Source organism: Ambystoma mexicanum, chromosome 11 (genome assembly GCF_040938575.1).
Source record: "Ambystoma mexicanum isolate Mex_15411 chromosome 11, UKY_AmexF1_1, whole genome shotgun sequence".
Taxonomy (NCBI): Eukaryota; Metazoa; Chordata; class Amphibia; order Caudata; family Ambystomatidae; genus Ambystoma; species Ambystoma mexicanum.
In genome coordinates, this window is record NC_090934.1 from 757215306 (window position 1) to 757238049 (window position 22744).

Genomic DNA, 22744 nt, shown 5'->3' on the forward strand with positions numbered 1-22744 from the left:
GCCGCAGAGTGCAAAGTTTTTATGAGTTAACAGTGTACAAGTATTTGTAAACATTTGCTTGGCAGGGCAGAGATAACACGACCCTTGTCCGAGTGGCGAAGGAGGCCTAATCAGCCTTGGGCTGGTGTTCGCGGAGAGTGAAAAGGTGGGGGCCAGGCAGTGCCACATGCAGGGAGAGCTTTGCATGCAGGAGGAGAGAGGGATTTCATGGTTTGTGAATGGAGAAATATGAAGATGGTAGGATGCTAGGCAGACAGAAGAAGGCCATGATATAGATAGGCCGAAATGTCCCAATGACAGAACACACAGTGATTGACCAGAACACGAAGTGTAGGTACATGCAAACACAGACTTTCAGGCATTGCTCATATTTAGAAACGCTGACAGAACAGAAAGAGGCAGATTAGCTTAGAGAATTATTGTAACCATAGGGATTTGTATGCGTCATTGCACAGTATAACCAGAGGTGAGGAGATTGGAGTTTTTTAGATGTAGATGGAGTTCAAGTTCGATGAGAGAGAGAGACATCTGATTGGCATGAGATCGAGAGGCGTTTGGTGGCGGATTGATGCAGCCTTGGCAGACAAGCTTGGCAGAGATCGATGAGCTTGGCAGAGGCTGAGGCAGTTCGAGTGACCAGATCTTGAGAGAGGGGCCTGACACTGACTGACTGGCTGGTTTTAGAGTGGAGAGCTTGCACAGAGCAAGAGGGGAGTATTGATAAGACACATGCATGGGGAATTAGAACAGACACTCACAAAGAGCTTTGGGTTTGGGAAAGGGGAAATCAGACAGGGATTGTCTTAGAGAGAGAGTGAAGTATGGTGTGGAATGGAGAGGAATGCATAATGCTGGCACTTGCCATATGTATGGTTCACAGAGTCTCTTGGTTACCAATATATTAAAGTAGTGAGGATATGTGGGTCTCTTGTTATCGTTTATTTTCTAACTAAAGGGAGCCCCCTGACCAGATGGCGGTAATGAGCCCGACTCAGGGTCTTCCAAGTGGACCTTTTAGTGCTGGGGAAAATGCAAGTTCGGGGCCATCGATGGACGGTTTGTTCATTATCCAGGTCTCTTGCAGATACAATAGGTGAAATGAACCTAAGTTTATGTCTGAAATGGACGTCAGGTGAGTGAAACCCCTCATGTTCCGTGACCCGGGGGTTAAAGAGTTGGTGAGTTTTTTGCTACAGTGGTCAATGGTTTAGGAGGACAGGACACTTTGCTTCGTTGTTAGGATTTGTTGGTAATCAGGGCTGCCTGGAGCCAGGACCAACTTTTTAGTTCCTCTTTTGTCTTCCTTTATTGCGTAGAATGGGGCACTTCATTGGTTCTTTTGTTTTTTGAAATGTCTTGGTCGATGGTGATCATCCAGTTTTTCTGGGGGCCTGCTGGTATTCACTCTTTCTCGAACGATGTCTCCCAGTGTGAGTTTATGTGGGTTTTCTTGTTTGAGGCTGATCTGAAATTGATTTTTTGGGTTGATCTATCTCTCCTGATTGGGGGTTTGGGTTCCCGGTTTTCATTGTCCTCTCTGGTTCTACTGTGTACTTGTACTTTTCTAGTTGTTGCGGGCTTCCGGTGGCTAGATTTCGGTCTTGTGTCGGTCGTGTTTCTCCTTACTCGGGATCCTTCTCTTTTTTGTTGGTACAAGAATGTATGTTGAATTAAGTAATATTAATGTTCACGTAGGCTCAGCCTGTCATTATAACCGCAATGTATTATTGTACAGGACTCACATGTAAGTGCTTTTCGAACTACCCTGTATTGCTTGTCTATAACCTTAAATAAAGTTAACAAAAAATGTAAATATATATATATATATAGGGAGAGAGGGGGAGAGAGAGAGAGAGAGGGAGGGAGGGAGATAGAGAGAGAGAGGGAGAGAGAGAGAGAGAGAGAGAGAGAGGGAGGGAGGGAGAGAGAGAGAGGAAGGGAGGGAGGGAGGGAGGGAGAGAGAGAGCAAGAGAGAGAGAGGGAGAGAGAGCGAGGGAGGGAGGGAGAGAGAAAGGTAGAGAGAGAGAGAGAGAGAGAGAGAGACTCTACGTAGTTCCTTGTTCTCCACCCCAAACACCAATACCATGTGCAGCGCAGGTGACCACTGGTGCCTACTGTGCATTAGAGAGGGGTTTGTGTTGGAAGGAAGCTCTGCAAAGTGAGATGCAGATATTGGGAACCAACGCTCTGTTAATAAGTCTCTTCTCGTGGCAGTTCTGAAGTTCAATAAAAGCGATTTTGAGAGAAATAAGTGGCTTCAGTGATGGCACCAGTCCAACCCATCATAAAACAGTAATTCTCCAGAAAGACACAACACACTCTGCAGACTAGTCAAGATGCAGTTTATTTTTTATGGAACCAGTTTTGCTCGGAAGAGACAATGGCTCAGCAATTCAAATGGATAAAGAATCGTGAAAGCCGGCGGGTGGCGCTGTGAAGTGTACCCCACATTAGAAAGCTGTTCACTTTATGGTCCACTTGACAGCCAGTGTGCACTGGCAGCAGCAACCACGTATCAGAAGCATCTTCACTGCATTAGTACATCCGGGCTCTTACTTATCAAGTGTGACAGAAACGACAAGCCTTGATGTACATGCCTTTAAAAAAATAAATATGAGCAAAAATAACAGTAATAGCCAAACGTCATCCATCGCTCATATCATGTGACCCCCTCTCTTCTCTATTAGGCTGGGTCCTAATGGCAACCTTCTCATCAATAATTCCTCTCGTCTCTCCGTATCTTTGGCTCACTAGCAAGCGGCTTGAAGCGCACCTCAGGCTACTTGTGTGCTATACTAGAACATGCTTAGAACACTATGTGTCGAACAGAGGTTAGTAACGGGGGTCACAAATCTGATTCTTGACATGGTCGACTCAGCCTTTCATCCTTGCGCGTTTGATAAAATAAGTGCCACTGAGTTTGGTAATCGTGACAACTGTCAATTAAAGGGCTACATAATGGCAAAGCAGTGGTATCAAACTCTATATAAAAAACGATTCTAGTAATATAACATAACATAAAAAATGCACGGTATGTTCATTTTAAATAAACAGCTTTAACAATGTATATAAAAAAAGATACAGATGTTGATACAACGATGAAGAGATGAACGGAAGTGTGCATTAACAATGATTACACAGTGTAGTCTGCAAAGTCTTTTTCTCCAGTGAACTAGGGAACAGGGTGTAGCCCGTTTGGTTAAGCCGGTGTATAATACAACAGATACATGCCAAGCACAGTACATGATATTTAAAAGCTGCCCACCTCTTGGAGGCTTCTGCATCTCTCACATGAGGGATTGTGCCTTTGAGTTGTGGTTATCCAGGTCTGGCGGGATATCCCATCATGCATTGCTGGTCGCAGGTCACGTGAACGTGTGACCCCGCTAGCCGACACTGGTTCTCCATCCCAGGTAAAGGAGAGCAGTTCTGGTCAAGACCAGCTGAAGACCTTAGTCTCGGGAGGATAGCTCAGGGGCAACGTGCTCGCATTGGATGCAAGACGACACAGAGCAACACAGGTTCGATCCCCGGGTCTGCGCTTAGAAACCTCTGGGTATTAAGCGAGTTATAAATAACCTATCATATCTATGGGCCTGAACAACACACTCATGAATACCCAAAGAACCAGCATAGGGTCTTTGTGTGGTGGTACGAAACTGGTCCAACCCAGAGGGCGGCCGCCGCGCCCATGGCATGCCATGTGGCAAATACCTCACAGGAGGTAGCCTGCTCATTATAGCAACGGGCAATGTCCTAAACACAGCAACACTATAGGGACGACTGTTAAAGGAAGCCCTCTCTCTATTTCACAGATTAGCCCACTGAACACACCAGACATGATTCTAATAAGATACATCCTTCTAAATAACATTGAATACCAAGTTATAGCTTCTTAAACGACCAACATATGTCTGCAAACTAAATTATCTTATATCTATTCATAAAGTGCGTAGTGTGTGCTCTGTGACGTACATAGTATACAATAAGTGGCAACATCTTTATAATACCGTCACCCAACAAAATGTAAAAAAATAAAGTATTTATCAGTAGCATTACACAGGGATATGTTGTCACAGTACAGAATCCGGGGACTAAGGTTCAGCGCACACTGCCACAGTGTTTGAAAGGACCCGTCGTGAGCGGCTGGCATCGTGAAGGCAGTGCGGGTTTTTCTTGGTGCACGGAGAATCACGGGGGAGGCGAGTGGCCATGTGGCAGGGAAGCAGGGATTCAAATAGATTTCATAGGTCTAAAATGAGTGTAATGCGACCAACAGTTCCAGAAAAAAAAGACTGAGAGAAGCACAGAATAAGTTGAAAACAGAAAGGACCTGGATTGTTGGGGGCGGAGCCAGGGGATGAGTGCTGCTACTGTGTACCGGGTGCCGGGGGAGGAGCCAGGGCATGAGTGCTGCTACTGTGTACCAGAGATTTGGGGGAGCAGCCAGGGCATGATTGCTGCTAATGTGTACCGGGGCTGAATACCTCTAGGTGAAATTCCATCCCTCTGTCCCTGGGCGAGCTCTCTGCTCGGCTAACGGTCTTCTTGTCCCTGTCGCTAAGTTTAAACTCAGCCGGGTTGGCGGACGTTACTTCTCTGTTGCAGCAGCAACTCTGTGGAATTCTCTTCCCCGTCTGCTTTGTGCTATTTCCACCCGTCTCCATTTCTGTCTTACATTAAAAACCTATATTTTCTAGGCCTTTCTCTTTCTCTTCTTCAGAGGTAGTGGCATGATGCCTTTGGGTGTATGGTGTGCTTTAGAAGTTATCATAACGTAACATTACATACTGTGTACTGGGGTGTTAAGGGCAAAGCAAGGGCATGAGTGCTGCTACTGTGTACTGGGGAGTCGTGGGAGCAGCCAGGGTATGAGTGCTGCTACTGTGTACCGGGAGTCGTGGGATCAGCCAGGGCATAAGTGCTGCTACTGTGTACCGGGGAGTCGTGGGAGCAGCCAGGGTATGAGTGCTGCTACTGTGTACTGGGGAGTCGTGGGAGCAGCCAGGGTATGAGTGCTGCTACTGTGTACTGGGGAGTCGTGGGATCAGCCAGGGCATAAGTGCTGCTACTGTGTACTGGGGAGTCGTGGGATCAGCCAGGGCATAAGTGCTGCTACTGTGTACTGGGGAGTCGTGGGATCAGCCAGGGCATAAGTGCTGCTACTGTGTACTGGGGAGTCGTGGGATCAGCCAGGGCATAAGTGCTGCTACTGTGTACTGGGGAGTCGTGGGATCAGCCAGGGCATAAGTGCTGCTACTGTGCACTGGGGAGTCGTGGGAGCAGCCAGGGTATGGGTGCTGCTACTGTGCACTGGGGAGTCGTGGGAGCAGCCAGGGTATGAGTGCTGCTACTGTGTACCGAGATGACGGGGGCAGAGCATGGGGATGAGTGCTGCGACTGTGTACCGGCGTGTCGACAGCAAAGCCAGGGCATGAGTGCTGCTACTGTGTACCGGGGTGTTGGGGACAGAGCCAGGGCATGAGGCCTGCTACTGTATACCGGGGTGTCGAGGGCAAAGCCAGGGCATGAGTGTTGCTACTGTGTACTGGTGTGTCAGGGGCACATCCAGGGCATGATGCCTGCTACTGTGTACTGGGATGCCAGGGGCAGAGCCAAGGCACAAGGCCTGCTACTGTGTACTGGCGTGTGGGGAGCAAAATCAGGGCATGAGGGCTGCTACTGTGTACCGGGATGTCGGGGCAGAACCAAGGCATGAGTGCTGCTACTGGGTGCTGGGGGCAGAGGCAGGGCATGAGTGCTGCTACTGTGTACCGGGATGTCGGGGGCAAAGCAGGGCATGAGTGCTGCTACTGTGTACTGGGGTGCCGGGGGCAAAGCCAGGGCATGAGTGCTGCTACTGTGTACCGGGGTGATGGGGAGGAGGTCAAGGCACGAGTGCTGCTACTGTGTACCGGGGTGTCGGGGGCAGAGCCAGGGCATGGGTGCTGCTACTGTGTACCGGCATGTCAGGGGCGCATCCAAGGCATGGGTGCTGCTACTGTTCATCAGGGCTCAGGGAAAATCTAATGGGAGGGATTCAGGGTAGAGGGCCGATGGTGACTGCGATAAGCTTGTTGTTTTGGGAGAAGATCTGGCCAGTGGTAACATGGAAACACTGTAGTATGCTTGAGCTGAAGCCCAAATGAAATCCCCTGGAAAAACCCATCTCAAAGAAAGCATTTATTCTCAATGGAGCATGTGGAACACGGACTGCGCGGAGGGTTAGGGCTGATCGCGTGCACTGCGGCTATACAGGCCCACATCACCATCACAAGTCTTTGCAAAAGATTCGGCCATTGACAGATCCGGCCAATAGCGCCCCTTCCAACAGTACTCAAATTAAGCTCCCCGTGTACCCTGAAGAGTCTCACAATGGTCGAGACCTGGAATCCTGTCCCTGGATTAAGGCGCTATATAAATAACACATCATTATCATTATTATTAAAGTAAAATTGCACCCTACAATGGATCCTAATCCTGTCTCTTGCAGGTGAGTTTCAGACTGGGGTTTATATGGATCGGAGATAAACTTCTCGAATGTGATCAATTACCAAAACCCAAGGTGAGCAATGCTTTAGTGCCATTTCCAGTATGAAAATATGTTTCCAGCAGAATGTGCAGCTGTGCTGCCAAGCTGATCCATCGAGACAGCTGGCTGGAAACGTCATGCTCCCCCAGTTTACAAGACAGGAAGGCGACAAGCTGCTGACTTGAGAAATGTAAGTGAGGGTTTAGAAATGTAGGTGATGCAGGGAAATCAGGTTGTGCACCTATGGTTAATGACTAATTGGAAATGTATCTAGAGTGTATGTATGTTCATTATTCAACTAAAGTGACTCCCTATTATGTTTAGTGCCATACCAATCACCAAAAATAAATATGAGTAATTACATATTTCATCTTTTAAACATTGTACTCTGTTATAGTACATCTAACGTATCAAACAACTCTCACTGGGGGTAGGGGGCGGATCTGGGCGGCAATCCCCAATCGGGTTCACTCTCATGAGTAAGCGTTTGCACTTAAATCACGAGTTAACCATTCTGGGCACTTAGTACATTAAGGTGGCAGTAGTGTGAAAAAAATACATTGCTACAATCCATGATTGCCCTTCAGGAATGTTCACCTTGATGCAAACATTGAAGCAAAGTGTTTCTAAACTGCTGCTAGCGTTATACAACGCGTTGAGGAAGTCTATGCCTACGACGTCTATGTGTGCCTTGATTCTGGGATCAACTCCCTGGATAATGGGCTGCAAGGGGTTTGGAGTGTCCTGGGCAGTACATCTTTTCTATTGGTCAGTATCCTGAACACGTATTTCATCCATCTCTAGCAAAGATGAAGAAAGACTTCTAAATCCCCTTGAAGGAAGGCTCTGCCAGGGGAATCTCTGAACATATCCCAGATGACAAGGAGTGGGTGGGGTATTGTTGTCATCATGTCCGCGACAGTCAGGGTTGGTGGATGTTAACGTTTCTTATGCTATCCTCAGCTTGGCTTTCCCAGCAGTACTAAAATTGACAACCTTGGTTTCTCCTGGCTCATGCTATAGGTACTGCAATTTTATCGGATGACAACTTTATCAGTGATAACTTTGGACATGCAACAAAGGACAAAGGAAACGGATGGCTAAGCCTGGATGAAATCCCAAGTGTGCACCAGTATTAGGTCACAGGGATCTCTGGCAGCAGAAACTAACGTGTGTCCTGGATGTTGTAGTGTAGACTAAGCACCGGACAACGTATGATGCTCCGACTGAAAGAGAGCTGTCCAAATGCTTGTGTCCATAAACCGTTTCTCAAAGTTTTCGATCTCTGGCAGGTGTGCAGCCTTCCACCCAGGAAGCAAATGTTCGTCCGTGCCACCTGGGGCACTCCTGTGACTAGCTGATTACTCGTGTATTGATTCCGCCAGCTGCTCTGATTTCATTGCGTCACTCAGGAAGCTGAGCTCGTTGCATAGTGTCTCGTACCGGAAAGCCATGCGGATCTGCGCAACGTTGGTCCTGGTGATGTCATTTCCTTCCTGGCCCTCGTTCAGGTAATTCACGCCCAAAAAGTGCTTCTTTTCCTGCAGATAAATAGAGATTTCGGTGTCAAAAAAGTCTTTGCACACATTTTGAAGGCTGTCTACTTCTGTGAAACATCTCAAATGCACATGATACAGCTCTTTATAAAGTAACACTGCATTGATAGCACTTTGAAGATAGTCATGAAGGTACTCATGGGCTTTACTACAAAATTAAAATAGTAATTCAGAATTAATACTTGCCTGGCAGATGCAATAAATGCTCATGGCAGATAGGGGATGGTTAAATATATTCACATATATGTACTGTTGGATACATGAGAAGAAATTGCCTTGATCAAACCCTGGATTGGTTGTGGTACGTGTGACAGACATGGTTGGCATGATCCGTGTGAAGCACACCTACTCTTACTGCCCGATCGGCGGAGAGTAGGGCTTGGGGGCATTGATGTTTCTGCAAAGATACAGTTGGGAGAATCATCTCAACTCCTGGATCAGCAATGTGACCTCTTTCGGGATATAGGACCATTTGATCAGCACAGAATGACTATATCGCACAGCTGCATACGGCAAGTTCTCTCACAGGGTTATATTGTTCCGCCCACTGCAGTGTCTTCCACATCATACTGTGTGCGGCTCAGTGGGGACTCATCTTGTTTAGTTGTTTGACCCGCTTCACTGAAGTATCATGCAATTAATGTGCTGTGCTGACGAGTCGCATGTGATGCAGGCACATGTGCTCAGCGGGTACTATTATAAGAATGAATCAATTAAAAAAAGGAATAAATGATGCATGCACTTTTATTGCGACTCTTAGTCATTTCAGACGTTTCCTACAAAGCATTTCAGTAAAACATATTTAATTGACCCAACTACCATTGACCCAACTCCCATCAAACTTTTTTAAAGGAATACAATATTATTATATGAGGGTTTGAAGGCTCCAAAGAGGAGGACTTCCTCTCAAGCACAAAAAGTGAAGTGTTAAAGGACAATGCAGATGTTATCGTTTCATGTATGTATGTGATGTATAAAGCTGACATCTAGCAAGGAAGCAAAGGATTGCTGTACAAAGAGGACACACCCAGGTGGTTACGAGTGGAGTGCAGGGGTAACAAGGGGGCTGGGATGGGTAAGGGGAGTGGGAGTGGTGGAACTGTAGAGTAGGATTAATAAGGTAGAGTCGAGCGATCAGTGATTGGCGAGATGGTCTTTGAAGAGTAGGATGGTCGAGGCCAGTCTTATCTGTGTTGGCAACTTGTTCCAGAGACAGGCTGCACAGCAGGAAAAGGCCTGCTTCCTGTGGTATTCCCTCCTGCTGGTCGTTGTTTCCAAGCAGGCAATGTTGTGGCTTCTTATTGTGTGCCGGCCCCTGGGGATGGTGAATTTCACGGGTTTTAGTGAAATGCTTGACCAGTAGACTTACGTTGCCACCCCAACGATGTATTTAGCTGGGCAGTGGCTTGTGGTAATCATGTAATGCATTAAGGGGTGAAGTGGATGGTTTCATATAACTAAGGTGTGCCAGGACTGGGCAAGTCCATGCAGACAAACTCTGACCTGTGCCAGTTTTGAAGTCACTCCCAATTCAGAGAGCTCTGCACATGTCAGCAGTTTGGAGACAACATCTTGTTATGGTTTAAACATATGTAGAGTTTAGGAAACCAAAATGTCAAAAGGTTATAGCAGTTTCTGCATGAAAGAAATAAAGTATCAACCTCCTGATTTGTAAGAGGACCCAGTCTGACAGGACCAGGGTCAACTAATGGGAGGAGTTGTTTCTGCAGTTTTTGTTTTAGTGGTCCTTACTTCTCTGCATGCTTTCTACAGTTGACTTGTTACGAGCATTGTCCGTCATGTTTTTAGTTGTCAGTTTTAGTTGAGGGACCGTTGTCGACCAACACAGGTTCTGCGTTTCTTAGGAGGAACTCTTTGCTGGTGTTTCTGCCTCGGGGGTTTATCATTCCCTGCCAGGTTCGATTGCTCGTGTGGTTGGTCTCTGACCTAGATCTTTCAGCTGCATAAGACATTGCCAGCTTTCCACCCTGCTGGCTGGCCCAGAGGTGCAAACCCGCCGTCCGTCTGCAAAGCTGCCCATTTCTGAAGCCCTCCCACCTGGCTGTCAGCTGTGTATACCTTGCTCTTCTGTTAGTCACTGCTCATCGAAATCAATTTCCACACAATCAATTTCCACATAACAAAGACAGCGGGTAATCTACACCGGGACAAATGAAATGTGTAATTCCTGGATCATCTGACCCAGGCTCTGGGAAGATGCAATGATTTAAGTAGTTAATTCCGGGGGGGTGGAGGGGATAATTCTATAAATAGCCACCAGGACAAGTGCAGCTACTGAGCTCACTATTGAGTTACCTCTTGGTGCTTCCAGTATTAGCGGACATTATTGCCCAACCCGGTGATATGCCGCTGGTGCTATATTAGCCACTTTGCTATCTTACTGGGATTGAAACCAGTGACCCTCAGGTTACAAGCGATGCCCCTGTAGTAGGGGTCTTATCATGGGTGTAATTTTAAGGGGGTACATGGGTTGTCCCCATTCATCATTTTCTTCAGATGTCATGTCCCCCCAACATTTTCAGCAACGTTACTCCACTGGGTCTTATAAACACGGGCGATCCTACATGGTTTGGAATCTGAGACCTGCAGACTACAAACTCATCTTCTCAGCAGTCACAATAATTCACTAAATTATATTCCAGTGTTTCTACCCTTTCTACTTTTCAGAGACATTGACCTGCCACGTGGGGAGCAACTAATTGCTCCCTTAATAGAAGAGGGGCAGAGTAAGTCCCAAGTCATAGGTCACTTTATAAAGCTGACCAGGATAAAAGGCTGGTCCCAGCCCTATCCATCTTTCAGAAAACACTGGAATGTAATGAAATCTCCATATTGTAGTTTTGCGCAACCTCGATGGCTCTTATTTGATTGAGCAGAGAAGTTTGGACAGAATTATCCCTGCCATACGTCAAACTTGTTTGTGTCTGGCATGCTGCACACACACACACACATCTCTGCAAAAGGAGCAATACCACACTGAGCTATCGTACCACAGAGTTTAATGTACTGTGTTGTCGCATATGTCGCTTGATGTTATCCTCACGACCCCTTTCAGACCATTTCTCCCTTCACCCTGTCTCTTCCTCCCTTAATTTAAGGTTCCTGACTCAGCCCTTTGTTTCTTCGTATTGTATTATTACCTATTGCATTCGATTTGTAGCTTTGATTGCTTGTGTCCAGTTTTGTGTTTACTCCTTAGTTCTGGTCGATCCAGCAGGATACAGGCCACAGGAGGCAAGGTGGGATATGGATTCATCATGCCTGGCCCTCGCTGCAGGGAAGGTGGGATATGGATTCATCATGCCTGGCCCTTGCTGCAGGGAAGGTGGGATATGGATTCATAATGCCTTGCCCTCGCTGCAGGCAAGGTGGGACATGAGCTCAGCATGCCTGGCCCTCGCTGCAGGGAAGGTGGGATATGGATTCATAATGCCTTGCCCTCTCTGCAGGCAAGGTGGGACATGAGCTCAGCATGCCTGGCCCTCGCTGCAGGGAAGGTGGGATATGGATTCCTAATGCCTTGCCCTTGCTGCAGGGAAGGTGGGATATGGATTCATAATGCCTTGCCCTCGCTGCAGGGAAGGTGGGATATGGATTCATAATGCCTTGCCCTCGCTGCAGGGAAGGTGGGATATGGATTCATAATGACTTGCCCTCGCTGGAGGTAAGGTGGGACATGAGTTCATCATGGTTTGCCCTCATGGTGGGGCATGAGTTCATCATGGCTTTCCTCGCTGCAGGCAAGGTGGGACATGAGTTCATCATGCCTTGCCCTCGCTGCAGGCAAGGTGGGGCATGAGCTCCTCATGCCTTGCCCTTGCGGGAGGCAAGGTGGGACATGAGTTCATCGTGCCTTGCCCTCGCTGAAGGCAAGGTGGGACATGAGTTCATTATGCCTTGCCTTTGCTGCAGGCAATGTGCTAGGACATGAGTTCATCATGCCTTGCCCTCGCTGCAGGCAAGGTGGGACATGAGTTCATCCTGCCATGTCCTCGCAGGAGGCAAGGTGGGACATCTGTACATCATGCTTTGCCCTCGCTGCAGGCAACATGAGTTCATTATGCCTTGCCCGTGATGGAGGCAAGGTGGGACATGAGTTCATCATGCCTTGCCCTTGCTTGAGGCAAGGTGGGACATGAGTTCATCATGCCTTGCCCTTAATTGAGGCAAGGGCAGGGTGGGACATGAGTTCATCATGCCTTGCCCTTGCTGCAGGCGATGCCCTGCCATCTTTTGACCATAGGTTTGCTTGATTGCTAAGGAGTCCTTGGGAGAATTGTGTAACTAGTAAATACACAGGAAGGATCTCCTGAAAAGAACTGGTGCATACACATTGGACAGGCCCACTCATGTGTGCAACACACCTGCAGCCTTAATAGAAGGAAATGGCTTGCTCAGTTGCACAGTCTTGAGTTTTGAAACCTAATTTCTCTAGTCTTTTTTCTATAATTTCAAATGTAGTTTTATTTAAGAAGTCATTTCATGCACCACTGTTTCTTTTACTCATCTACCCGCCGTTCTTCAGAGAAGTATTTTTCAAGTATGGCATAGCCTCGTTTGCTCAAAGTTGAACCATTCTGTCAAGAATAGCATAGGCCTTGGCGTACAAGTTCATAACTGAAGGGTCAAGTACGGGTCGTGAAGTTCAGCAAAGGCACACAATGGGGTGAGCGTGGGGGAGGGGAGGGTCGGGTCATCAAAAGAAGTTAGATGACTCTTTCTTTCTTTAAAGCCTAGTCCTCGCCATAAGGCCCAGTAAGTAAGGCAGCACATATGTGGAAAACATATTTATTTCCGTTTTTAAATATCGCTTATTCGAGTTCCTCATAACTCGCTCATACCATCGTTAGGCCTTGTTAGCACATGTGGGGTACAGTGATGGGATAGTGAGTCAGTGGGGGAATGACTGTGCAAACCTACAACAGCTCGAGCAGTCGGATGACTGGGATTGGTGCGTCTTCAGGACTCTACTGAACGTCATCCAGTTGGGCTTGATGGGGTGACGTAGCAGTAGGGAGTTTCACAAGGAAGAACCTGGAGGATGCCACCAAAACCTTCTGAACTGAATGGCAGATGGCCAGCAGGGCCCAGGAAGCTCACCTGTTTGGCTGGTAGGGCGGGAACACTTGAGAGGTGGATGGCCATGTTAACATAGGGCATGTGGAAGAGTACGCCTTTGGTGCCAACTTCAGGCTTGGATGCAGGTTGTGGGCCCAGTGCAGGCAGCTACTCCGGTGCCAGGGGGCATTACCCACCCAACTCCCTGCAATCCTTTCACTGCATTTGGTGAAGGGCCATCTGTCAGCATTTTTTGCAGTATTGTAGGGAGAGGTGCAGGATAAAGGGATAGATTTAATGGGATTTCAGGGTTGTGGGAGGATGGTGGTAGGGCGTAAGAGGGGGCATGGGAGGCTTGCCCGCTATAAGAATGCCGCAATAAAATGTGGTGAGATGCCCATGTGCTGAGTTGCACCTGATCCGGCAAGGGCATGGCTTGACCTTGATCAACAAGTACAATCTCAGTCTTCTGCATTTTTAATTAGAAGTGATTAATCATCATACATGCGCTCATATGGAAGAAGCACTCCCCTAACATTGATAATGATATTTCTTTTTTGGTCAAATCTTTTCCTTGGATTTTAAATAGACTACAAGGAACTATCAAGCATCGATCACAGGTTAGTTCTGTTACTTGTTGGCACCTGAAAGCATTTTACACAAGCTTGTTTTGTCCACCCCTCTTCGGTGGTGCTACTCTCAGTGTTTATAACATGAATGCCAGTGCTTTACTGACAGAGAGCTGGTACTCTACCTTGTCAGACAATCCACTTTGTAGCACACTGTTTCTGGCCAGTTCACATAGGTCACAGGTGCTCAGCTTCCACACTTGAGCAGCTATGGCAAATTCCTCCATCAAGGCTTCCTAAAAGTCCACAAAAATACATCCAGTGAATAGCTTTCTCATACAATGTTATAAGCACATATCATAAATCAACTCAGAGTTATGAAAAACATGTTATTGTCGCAATTCCTCTTTTAGGTTCTTCTTTTCCCAGCTTGTGGCCTGTCTGCCTCCTTTCTCAAGTTTTAGTCATTTGGAGCAGCGTTACAACGCTGCTTTGCAACTACATTGAAACCCATCAAATGCCTATTTTCTGAAAAAGAAGCAGCAGTAGGACACACCTAAATCTGTTTCCACACTTCCCCTCTCCCAATGCCACAGTCATCTCACATCCCCTTTATCTTGCCACTTTCCCTTCTAAGCTCATATCGCTCTGCTCCTGCCAGTCAATCATTAATTTAATGCCTCCTCCTTGCAGCGGTTCCTCTAGCGGACCCTAGCTCTGTGTGATTCTGCCCCTCCCCTGTATCGCTTGCTCGCTATTACGATGTTCCTGGCCCTTCCTGCCCTTGCTCATCAGGGTGGTTTCCCTGACCCCTTCTTCCTGTCATTATGGGTTCCCTCCATACCTGCCCCCTATATCTGTAGCTCGCTATCATGGTCTTCCTGACCTTCCCTGGCCTTGCTCATCAGGGTGGTTTCCCTGGTCCCTTAATCCTGTCATGCTCCCTATCATGGTGTTCCTGGCCCTTCCTGCCCTTGCTCATCAGAGTGGTTTCCCTGATCCCTTCTTCCCATCATCATGGGGCCCCTCCATACCTGCCCCTCTATGCCTAGATCCCTATCATGGTCTTTCTGGCCCTTCCTGGTCTTGCTCACCAGGGTAGTTCCCCTGGTCCCTTAATCCCGTCATTCTCGCTATCATGGCTTTCCTGGCCCTTCCTGCCCTTGCTCATCAGGGTAATGTCCCTGATCCCTTAATCCTGTCATTATGGGTTCCCTCCATTCCCACTCCCTGTTGCTGTGTCTATCTAAATTGAGCTGAACCTGAGTGCTTCATTGGAGACATAGCCATCATAATCTCCATATCCAAATATTCTCCTACCATTTACTCCTGCAAATCTTATGCCCTCAACTCTTGATCCCCTTTCCGTGACAAAACTCTCCTTTTCTTGGCTTGTATCGCTTTCCTTAATCCTTCCCATAGCTCTTGCATCGTTCCGCCTTCTTCTAACCGTGCTTCTATTCCCACTTTTAGCAAGTCCTTTCATTTGACCATCTCTTTCCACGAATTTCTGTCATGCTTCTTTGTTTCTGGTTTGTAAACTATTGAGGTGTTTCGTTCGCCGGTGTCTTCCTGCCAGTGTTCAGTCCCGCCGCTCGCTCTCTGCGCTTACATTCTGCTCAATGCCCAGAACCTGCTCTCTTGTCTCTTACTAGACGTCTCACAATTTCCCTGTTTTTCTATTCTTCCCAAACGTTGCTCTAATTATGAAATGGATAAGCCTTCTATTCTCCATGTACTTGATCATCTATGGGTATTTGGGCACCATTCTTCAAGCTTTTATCTTTCCTACCATTCCTATGTGGTGCATCTATCTGGTTCCCTTCCAGTCCTTTTATCTACTATGTGGAGTCCCTCAGGGCTCAATGCTTGGGTCACTCCTCTTAACTATTTACACAATCTCCCGTTTTTCTGGAATATCCCCTCATCATTCTTGCTCTCCACTTTTTTGTGCAGAGGATTCCATGATTATTCCCCCCCTTAGCCTTAATTCACCCCATACTCATCAACATCTCTCCCTGTTATTTACCTCTGGATGGCCTCCCATTCTATCCACCACAATCCCTGTGAAATCAACATTTTTCTTTTGTGCCCCACACTCGTTCCCCTCCTCACCTATCTGTGCGCTGGTGGCTGTGCAGGTGCACGCGGCCCACTTCTAGTGGTCTCTGCCACCGCCCTACCATTTTCCCCACATGTACATTCATGAATGAATCAGTGACTCCTGCTGCCTTTACCTGTGCATGGGGCGAGCTCTGATTCATGTAACAGTGCATGGAGTTCAGTGCTGCTGCTTTACACAGTGCATGGATTGAGAGATGCTGCTTAAAATGCTGCATGCAGTGACGTCTGCGTCTTCGAACAGACCGTGGAAGGGGTGCTTCTCCTAAACACTGCATGGAGCACACTTCGGACTGAGGTGTCGCTGCTTCTAAAGGTGGATGGACTGAATGCCTGTGCTTTAAGCAAAGTATAATCTGTGTCAGTGCATCGACTAAAGCAGGTGTAGCCACATGAAGTAAGCACTGCTAAACCACACCCTGCATGTAATGGCTGCTGCTGCTGCTTCCGTCACTATGTAGACTGAGTGCCAACATGCACTGAATGTTTTATAAGAGAGAAAATACTCTCAAACCTTTGCCAGAAGATTATTGCAAGTCATCGCTGAATTCCACGAACGTGGGAAGGACCTTGCCCTGATCAGGTAGCTAAGCTATCCTTTGCAATCACCTAACAGAACACTCAGTCCCATGTACCACTGTCACCAAAGTCTGGCTTGCACTGTTGCTAGACCCAAGAACTGTTCTACAGACACCTTTATAGCCCTGTGGTCCCTCGGACGCAGCCCACAAGAGCTCCTTGCTCGCTGAGTAAGCTCATTAACTTTGCACCATATAGAATGTCATGTGTGACCCTACATCTATGGCCTAAAATCATTAAATACACAAAGTAATCAGTGCACCAGCAGCTTCATGCAGAAGGAGGGCAGTTTGGAAGTATGTCACACTTTGGCCAACATTCGCTAGAGCCAAGCCAAGTCCACTTCTTAATCATGCCAGGTGCCTAGAAGGGGTTCTTTATCCAGGAAATTCAGTCACACCAAAAGCATTCAGACAGTGCCTGGGATTAAGCGTCCACATATTAAGCATGGTCACACTGGGAAGACTAGAGAGACCGAATATCTCCATGCAACTGTGACTCCATGTTTCCACACAAGGGCTCTTGTTTCACAAACTATTTTCCTTTGCGCTTTGGCCGTAATGGTTTAATTAAAGTGTCCCATTACTATACATGTCATTCTGGAATTGAAAGGAAGCCCAGAAGTGGGAATATGCAGCGCCAATGACAATTGCCATGGGGTCACCCAGGAAATGTCGCATGAGCTTCACATTTCTTCAGTGAAGGATGGCGGCTCCATGGGCTGCGTATTGCAGGTCTCCAAGTATGCGAGGCCAGAATGAGAGTGGGTACATCTGGTCTGTTATGCCGCTGAAACAGCTCTGCTCTAACATTGATTTCATGCAGGCTGCATCAGCTGGTCCTTTATGCCGCTGAAACAGCTCTGCTCTAACAGTGATTTCATGCAGGTTGCATGCCTGTAAGGTGCATGCAGACGAGCAAACAAAGCGAAGTCTGGTCAATATTTCACATGTCAAGACCTACCTTGGTGTAATGGAACTGCATGGGGTCGTCGGTAGAGAGGGAAACCATGAGGCCCTTGTGCAGAAATTCCCGCAGCGGGTTCTTGGAGTACTCCAGGAAGAGGCTGTTGTTGCTTAGCGGAGACATGGCAATGGGGATTTGCGAAAGATAGTAGAGGTACTGGAGCACTGGACTCTGCAAGCAGAAGGAAAGATCCTTAATCACCCCTCCCTAACAGAGGCAGAGAAGGTTCATTGAGCAAGGATTGATCTGACCGTAAAGTGACCCAGCCGCCTGCATCAGTAATTCCCACTCCCAGATCTTTTCCAAAGCAAGCCTATTTCCTACAATTGTTTTTATGGAAGGAGTGGAGTTAAACAGTGGAAATAACCCATCGTCCACTGTGATAATCTGAATCTTGCATGGTTCAGTGGATATCCGCATCCTATGCAACAGCTAGAACTTTAAGGATCAGTAGGATACGCCCTCAGTGAATATACCGTCCATTTACCCTGAAGTGATGCTTGCAGTACCCTAGTCCAGGGGTCTGCAGTCTGCAACTCTGCAGATGTTTTGGAGTACGATTCCCGTGATCCCTCACTATTGACTATGTTGGCTGGGGCAAATAGAGGCTGCATTCCAAAACATCTGGAGATCAAAAGGTTGCAGACCCCTGGACTACAGAACCCACAATCTCTTATACATTCATGCCACATACATTATATGATCACACCAACGTGTGTGCAATATGTTGATCTGAAATTCAACCCTGACATGAATTCAGCCACCCTATAATGTGGCATGCACACTCCATGCTGAGAATATCACACATGGGGCTTTTCTGCTTTTAAATGTACATTGGCCCCAGGTAGAATTATGTTAAGCCGAGTTTTAATTTAGAGAGATTGTTTAAAGCTGCAACTGTCACCAAATACCTGCCTTATGCATAAGTCAGTGTGCTGTGTAACCTCTGAGCATTTTCTCAGAGCCTCTTTTCAGACTTTCAGGAGTACTCTAACCCTCCTGGCTATTCTTCCACAAACCACAGTCATCACCATCCTTCTAGCACATTTATTTCCAAAGGCTCCATGTGACGAATCAACTTCTGGGGCACTAGTGGTTCAGGGATAAATATCGGTTTCTAAACCATCAATCAGCCCCACACTTCTAGCACACCAGAAAGGATCCGAACAGATTGGAAATATAAACCAATTATAAACCTCCTTGTCCATTTTTGGTAACGTGGACGGACGGCAGGCTTATCTTCACAAGGTTGTGGATCGTTGGTTAGTTGCAACACAGCAAAAACACAACCATTACGCAATGATAAAAGGGACTGTCCAGTCAAGGTTGGATACAAATATCTACTTTATTATTATCAAAACAGACAGTTCTAGCACACTACAAAATACAACCCATCCTGTAAAGGAATGGAGAGGACAGACAGTTTCAAATAAGGAAAATGGATACTTACAGGAGGGTAGTTGGTAAAGTAATTAATAACAATAGTTCAAGGATACTTTGTTTCAACACAAAGGGAGCCAATGGATCGTAAAATGTCACTAGGGACCTTTGGATAAGGACCAGAGGGACAGAACCACAATGTACCTTGTGCTTTTAGAAGTTCTTGGTGCTCGACAGTGTTGAATCAGTTTCATGGTGTTTAGCAGCTTCTACGACAGAGTTCAAGACTGTGGACAGCTGCTGGTATCAGGAGGCAGGCAGTTCGGCGAGTGAGGCAGGACGGACGGCTGCAGGTTGGCCTACACAGCAGCTCAAGGTCAGGAATCATTGTCTCAGGGTTGGTCGGTGGTTCTGAAGCACTGGTAGAGGCACCTCGGACAGCTTTAGCGACTGCAGTGTAACCACAGCCTATGGTGCAGTCAGTTGCAGCTTGAGGGACTCGACTGGCTCGAAAAATGTCCTTTAAGGCGGATATTGGTAGATGCTTCTTGATGCACTCCTCCTATCTTCTTCACTGGGCTTGTGTAATCCTTTAAGGTGGATTGCCCATAGCTGCGTAGAATGTTGCAGGCAACTGCCTTGTCCTTGTTTTGGTTTAGTGACTCTCTGGTACTTACCACCTACAAAGCTTGTTACAGAGCCTTACTGGGCATGCTGTGTGCAGGCTGGGTACCGGTTCTGGAGCTGCTGGGGGGTCCTCTGGATTCAGTATCTCCCTCCTCTGTTCCCTAGGAGAAGTTTAGCAGGGGGATCTTGCTTCCCTCTTGGAAATTCTGGCCTTCCTTCACTAGCGGAAGATATAAAGCAAACTGTACGTTCAGCCAGGGTCCAGTTCTGAGTTCATCTTGTTACTCCTTGCAAAGTCTTCAGATGATCTGCCCAAAAGAGGGGTTCAGACCTCTTTTAAAGCCAAATCGGTCACAGCGATTGTTGTAGGCTAAACTTACCTTAGTGAACCAATCCTGGGTACCCACCAACAATCTCCTGAGGTCATAACCAGAGTGTTTTGCAACATAAAAGGTAAAAGTAATATTAAGTCCCACCCATCTGCCTGTCTGTTGTGGATCAAAGGGTCTCTCTGGTAAATTGGTCTCTCTGTGGTTCCTGATGAAAGCGACAGGTTTACCTTGAAGCTGCCGTGAGACCAGACATTCTGACTTCTGCAAACGACATTCTCGTACCTTCTAAATGGAGTCACCCTGTGGGGATGACTACTGTAGACAGCTGTCCCAGACATGACAGTATCAAGGTGATACTAAGAGGTGGGAGCTGGCTTCAGGTTGACACAGATACATATCAAAGGTTGTTGGGGTTTCCTGTGTCTTTTGTTAGTCCTGCGACCAGGCCTCCTCTGGGTCTTTTTGATTTAACTCTGATTAGTATGCGAATCTGCCACCAGCCGAGCTAACAAAGGACAGGGCGGATCCATGGAGCCTTTTAGTTAATTAGGCTGGCCATGGCAGGAGGATGGTTTTGCCCTCCCCTTCTGAGATGTCTTGATTTACTCTTGGCTGTCATATCCCAACTAAATATGACAGGGAGACAGCACCTGTAGGCTGTGTCCACAGAGAGTACACGAGTCTATGTATATGTCATGCAGTGAGCATAGGAAAATGTGTGCAGACTATCCCCACACATTTTTCTGGAGGTTCATCTACCATCATTCCATTTCTTTTAAACGTTCAAAAAAGCCAAGGCGAGCATACACCCACCTTGTGGATGGTCGAATTCCTCACACTCCATGTGCATTTTACTTGTATCCATCCAGGGGTGTTGCTATGTCTGGAAAAGATCTGGGGCTACGCTAATGTCAGGACTTTGTGACTCGGGGCTAGCTAGCCTTCTTGTTGTAGCTCCTTTGCTTCTATCCGGGGCTAAAACCAAAAGACCAAGGGCTATATCCCCCCAATGCCCTCCTAGCGACGCCTCTGAATCCATCCTTCCTTTGGTGACAGCTCTGGGAAGATGCTCAACCACCACAAGACTAGATATACGCTCTAATTGTTGCTTCCTTGGTGGATCACTGCCTGTGGATTATCTCATACCAGATCCTCAGCAATACCATTTGTGAACATAGTGGCACTCCTTCTAAAGCGCAGGACTAACATAAATTAAATGGGGTATCAGTCCACTTTTTCCCAAGCACAGGTCTAGTCCCAGTTAAAGGGTTTATCAGCATTCTTAATCCACTTCTTGCTCTTCAAGTTCTTTTTTTCCTCAATATCATCCATGGAGTTTTGCACATTTTGAATCGATTGCCCACCCATCTCATGTGAATCATGCATTATCGTTTGTAGAGCCCAAGAGTCTAACCTGAACCACTATCTACACCAGTGCCACAAGGTGCGAATCGAAATAATAGTGGCAAGATGAGAGTACATCACTTCTGACTGCATTTAATGACTTGCTCACAGGGCAGCTGTTTACTAAGGTTCTAGGAAAGATTATTCCTGCCTCGCTCCACCCTGGGGCAGCTAAGCACAGCAATACTGGATCCTTCCCTTACATACAAGCTTACCAGAGGGCTCCAGTGGCTCATCATACCACTTGCATTAAGCCAGCAATAGAGGAGATTTCCTGTGTTATGTTCAATACAACACGCTATCTTCTATAACGCTTTCTTTTCCTCTAGTTCTATCACTTTCTCTCTGTTTCTCTGTTTCTCTCTTCATTCTTTCTTTCTTTCTTTCTTTCTTTCTTTCTTTCTTTCTTTCTTTCTTTCTTTCTTTCTTTCTCTTTCTTTCTTTCTTTCTTTCTTTCTTTCTTTCTTTCTTTCTTTCTTTCTTTCCCACTCTGCCTGTCTATTAGTTCGAGTGGATAAGTACCTATGTGCTTTCTCTGGCAACAGCAAAAGAGGTGATGGCTGGAAGGTTTCGAATTAATCTTAACCTCTGGCATTGCTCTGGGCGACCCTCCAGACCATCGCTCTTCACCTGTCAAGCCTTTACAAAAGGGGAAAGACCATATGCAAATCAGGCTTAGTCCCACCCCCAAAGGGGCAACCCAGCCAGAACTGCTTGGTCACATCCCTTCTACACGAGACCACAAGCATCCCCAAGCATGTTTCAGCCTCATTGGCCCTCCTCAGTGAGGAGCAGCTTGGATCTCCAGGCACAGCAGGCACAGGACCCACGTCTGGGCATACCCATCCCACTCACTGTGACTACATCAAAACAATAGAGGTGATGTCTGAAAGGTTTAGAATTAATCTTAACCTCTGCCATTGCTCTGGGCAACCCTCCAGACCGCCGTTCTTCGCCTGTCAAGCCATTACAAAAGGGGAAAGACCATATGCAAATGAGGCTTGGTCCCACCCGCACAGGGCCAGTCCAGCCTGAACTGCTTGGTCACATCCTTTCTACACAAGACCACAGGCATCCACAGACATGTTTCAGCCTTGTTGGGCCTCATCAGTGAGGAGAGGCTTGGATCTCTAGGCCCAGTAGGCTTGGGACCAACATTTGGGCATACCCGTCCCACTAGGGGTGACTACAGCAAAACAATAGAGGTTATTGCAGGAATGTTTAGAATTATTCTTCACCTCTGGCATTGCTCTGGGCAACCTTCCGACCATCAGTCTTCGCCTGCCAAGCCTTCTCTAGCAAACACCTACCAACATCACGTCCCTCGTTGATCATCTATTAGTAAGGTTACATTAGATCCTGATATTTTGCAGGACCTCTGGTTTGTTGTCCAAGCCTCATGCATTTGAGTAGATTAAAGCAAACTACATCTATCATCATCACCACACAAATAGACTGGTCATCTGTCTACCTTCATACATGTACGTCCATCTCCCTGCTTGCCTGACTGTCTGCCATCCTAAATGTCCACCTCGACCCATCTCAATCTAGTAGATTAATAACCATCGATACATGTACGAAGATGAGCTATATGTAGTT

At 47.0% G+C, this 22744-nt stretch overlaps 1 protein-coding gene across 3 annotated transcripts in view; it reads right to left on the reverse strand.

Moving 5' to 3' along the window:
- Nucleotides 1-6170: 6170 nt before the first annotated feature.
- AMPD3 (adenosine monophosphate deaminase 3) overlaps nt 6171-22744 on the reverse strand; it is a 144482-nt gene continuing 127908 nt past the window's right edge. For 2 of the 3 annotated variants that reach the window (XM_069623659.1, XM_069623657.1), the window contains exons 13-15: nt 17400-17573; nt 13922-14032; nt 6171-8073 (exon numbers count right to left, since the gene is read on the reverse strand). In XM_069623659.1, the coding sequence (XP_069479760.1) occupies nt 7894-8073; nt 13922-14032; nt 17400-17573 (465 nt within the window). In that variant the 3' untranslated portion in view covers nt 6171-7893. The remainder of the gene's footprint in view (nt 8074-13921; nt 14033-17399; nt 17574-22744) is intronic. The other variant, XM_069623658.1, reaches the window with a different exon arrangement.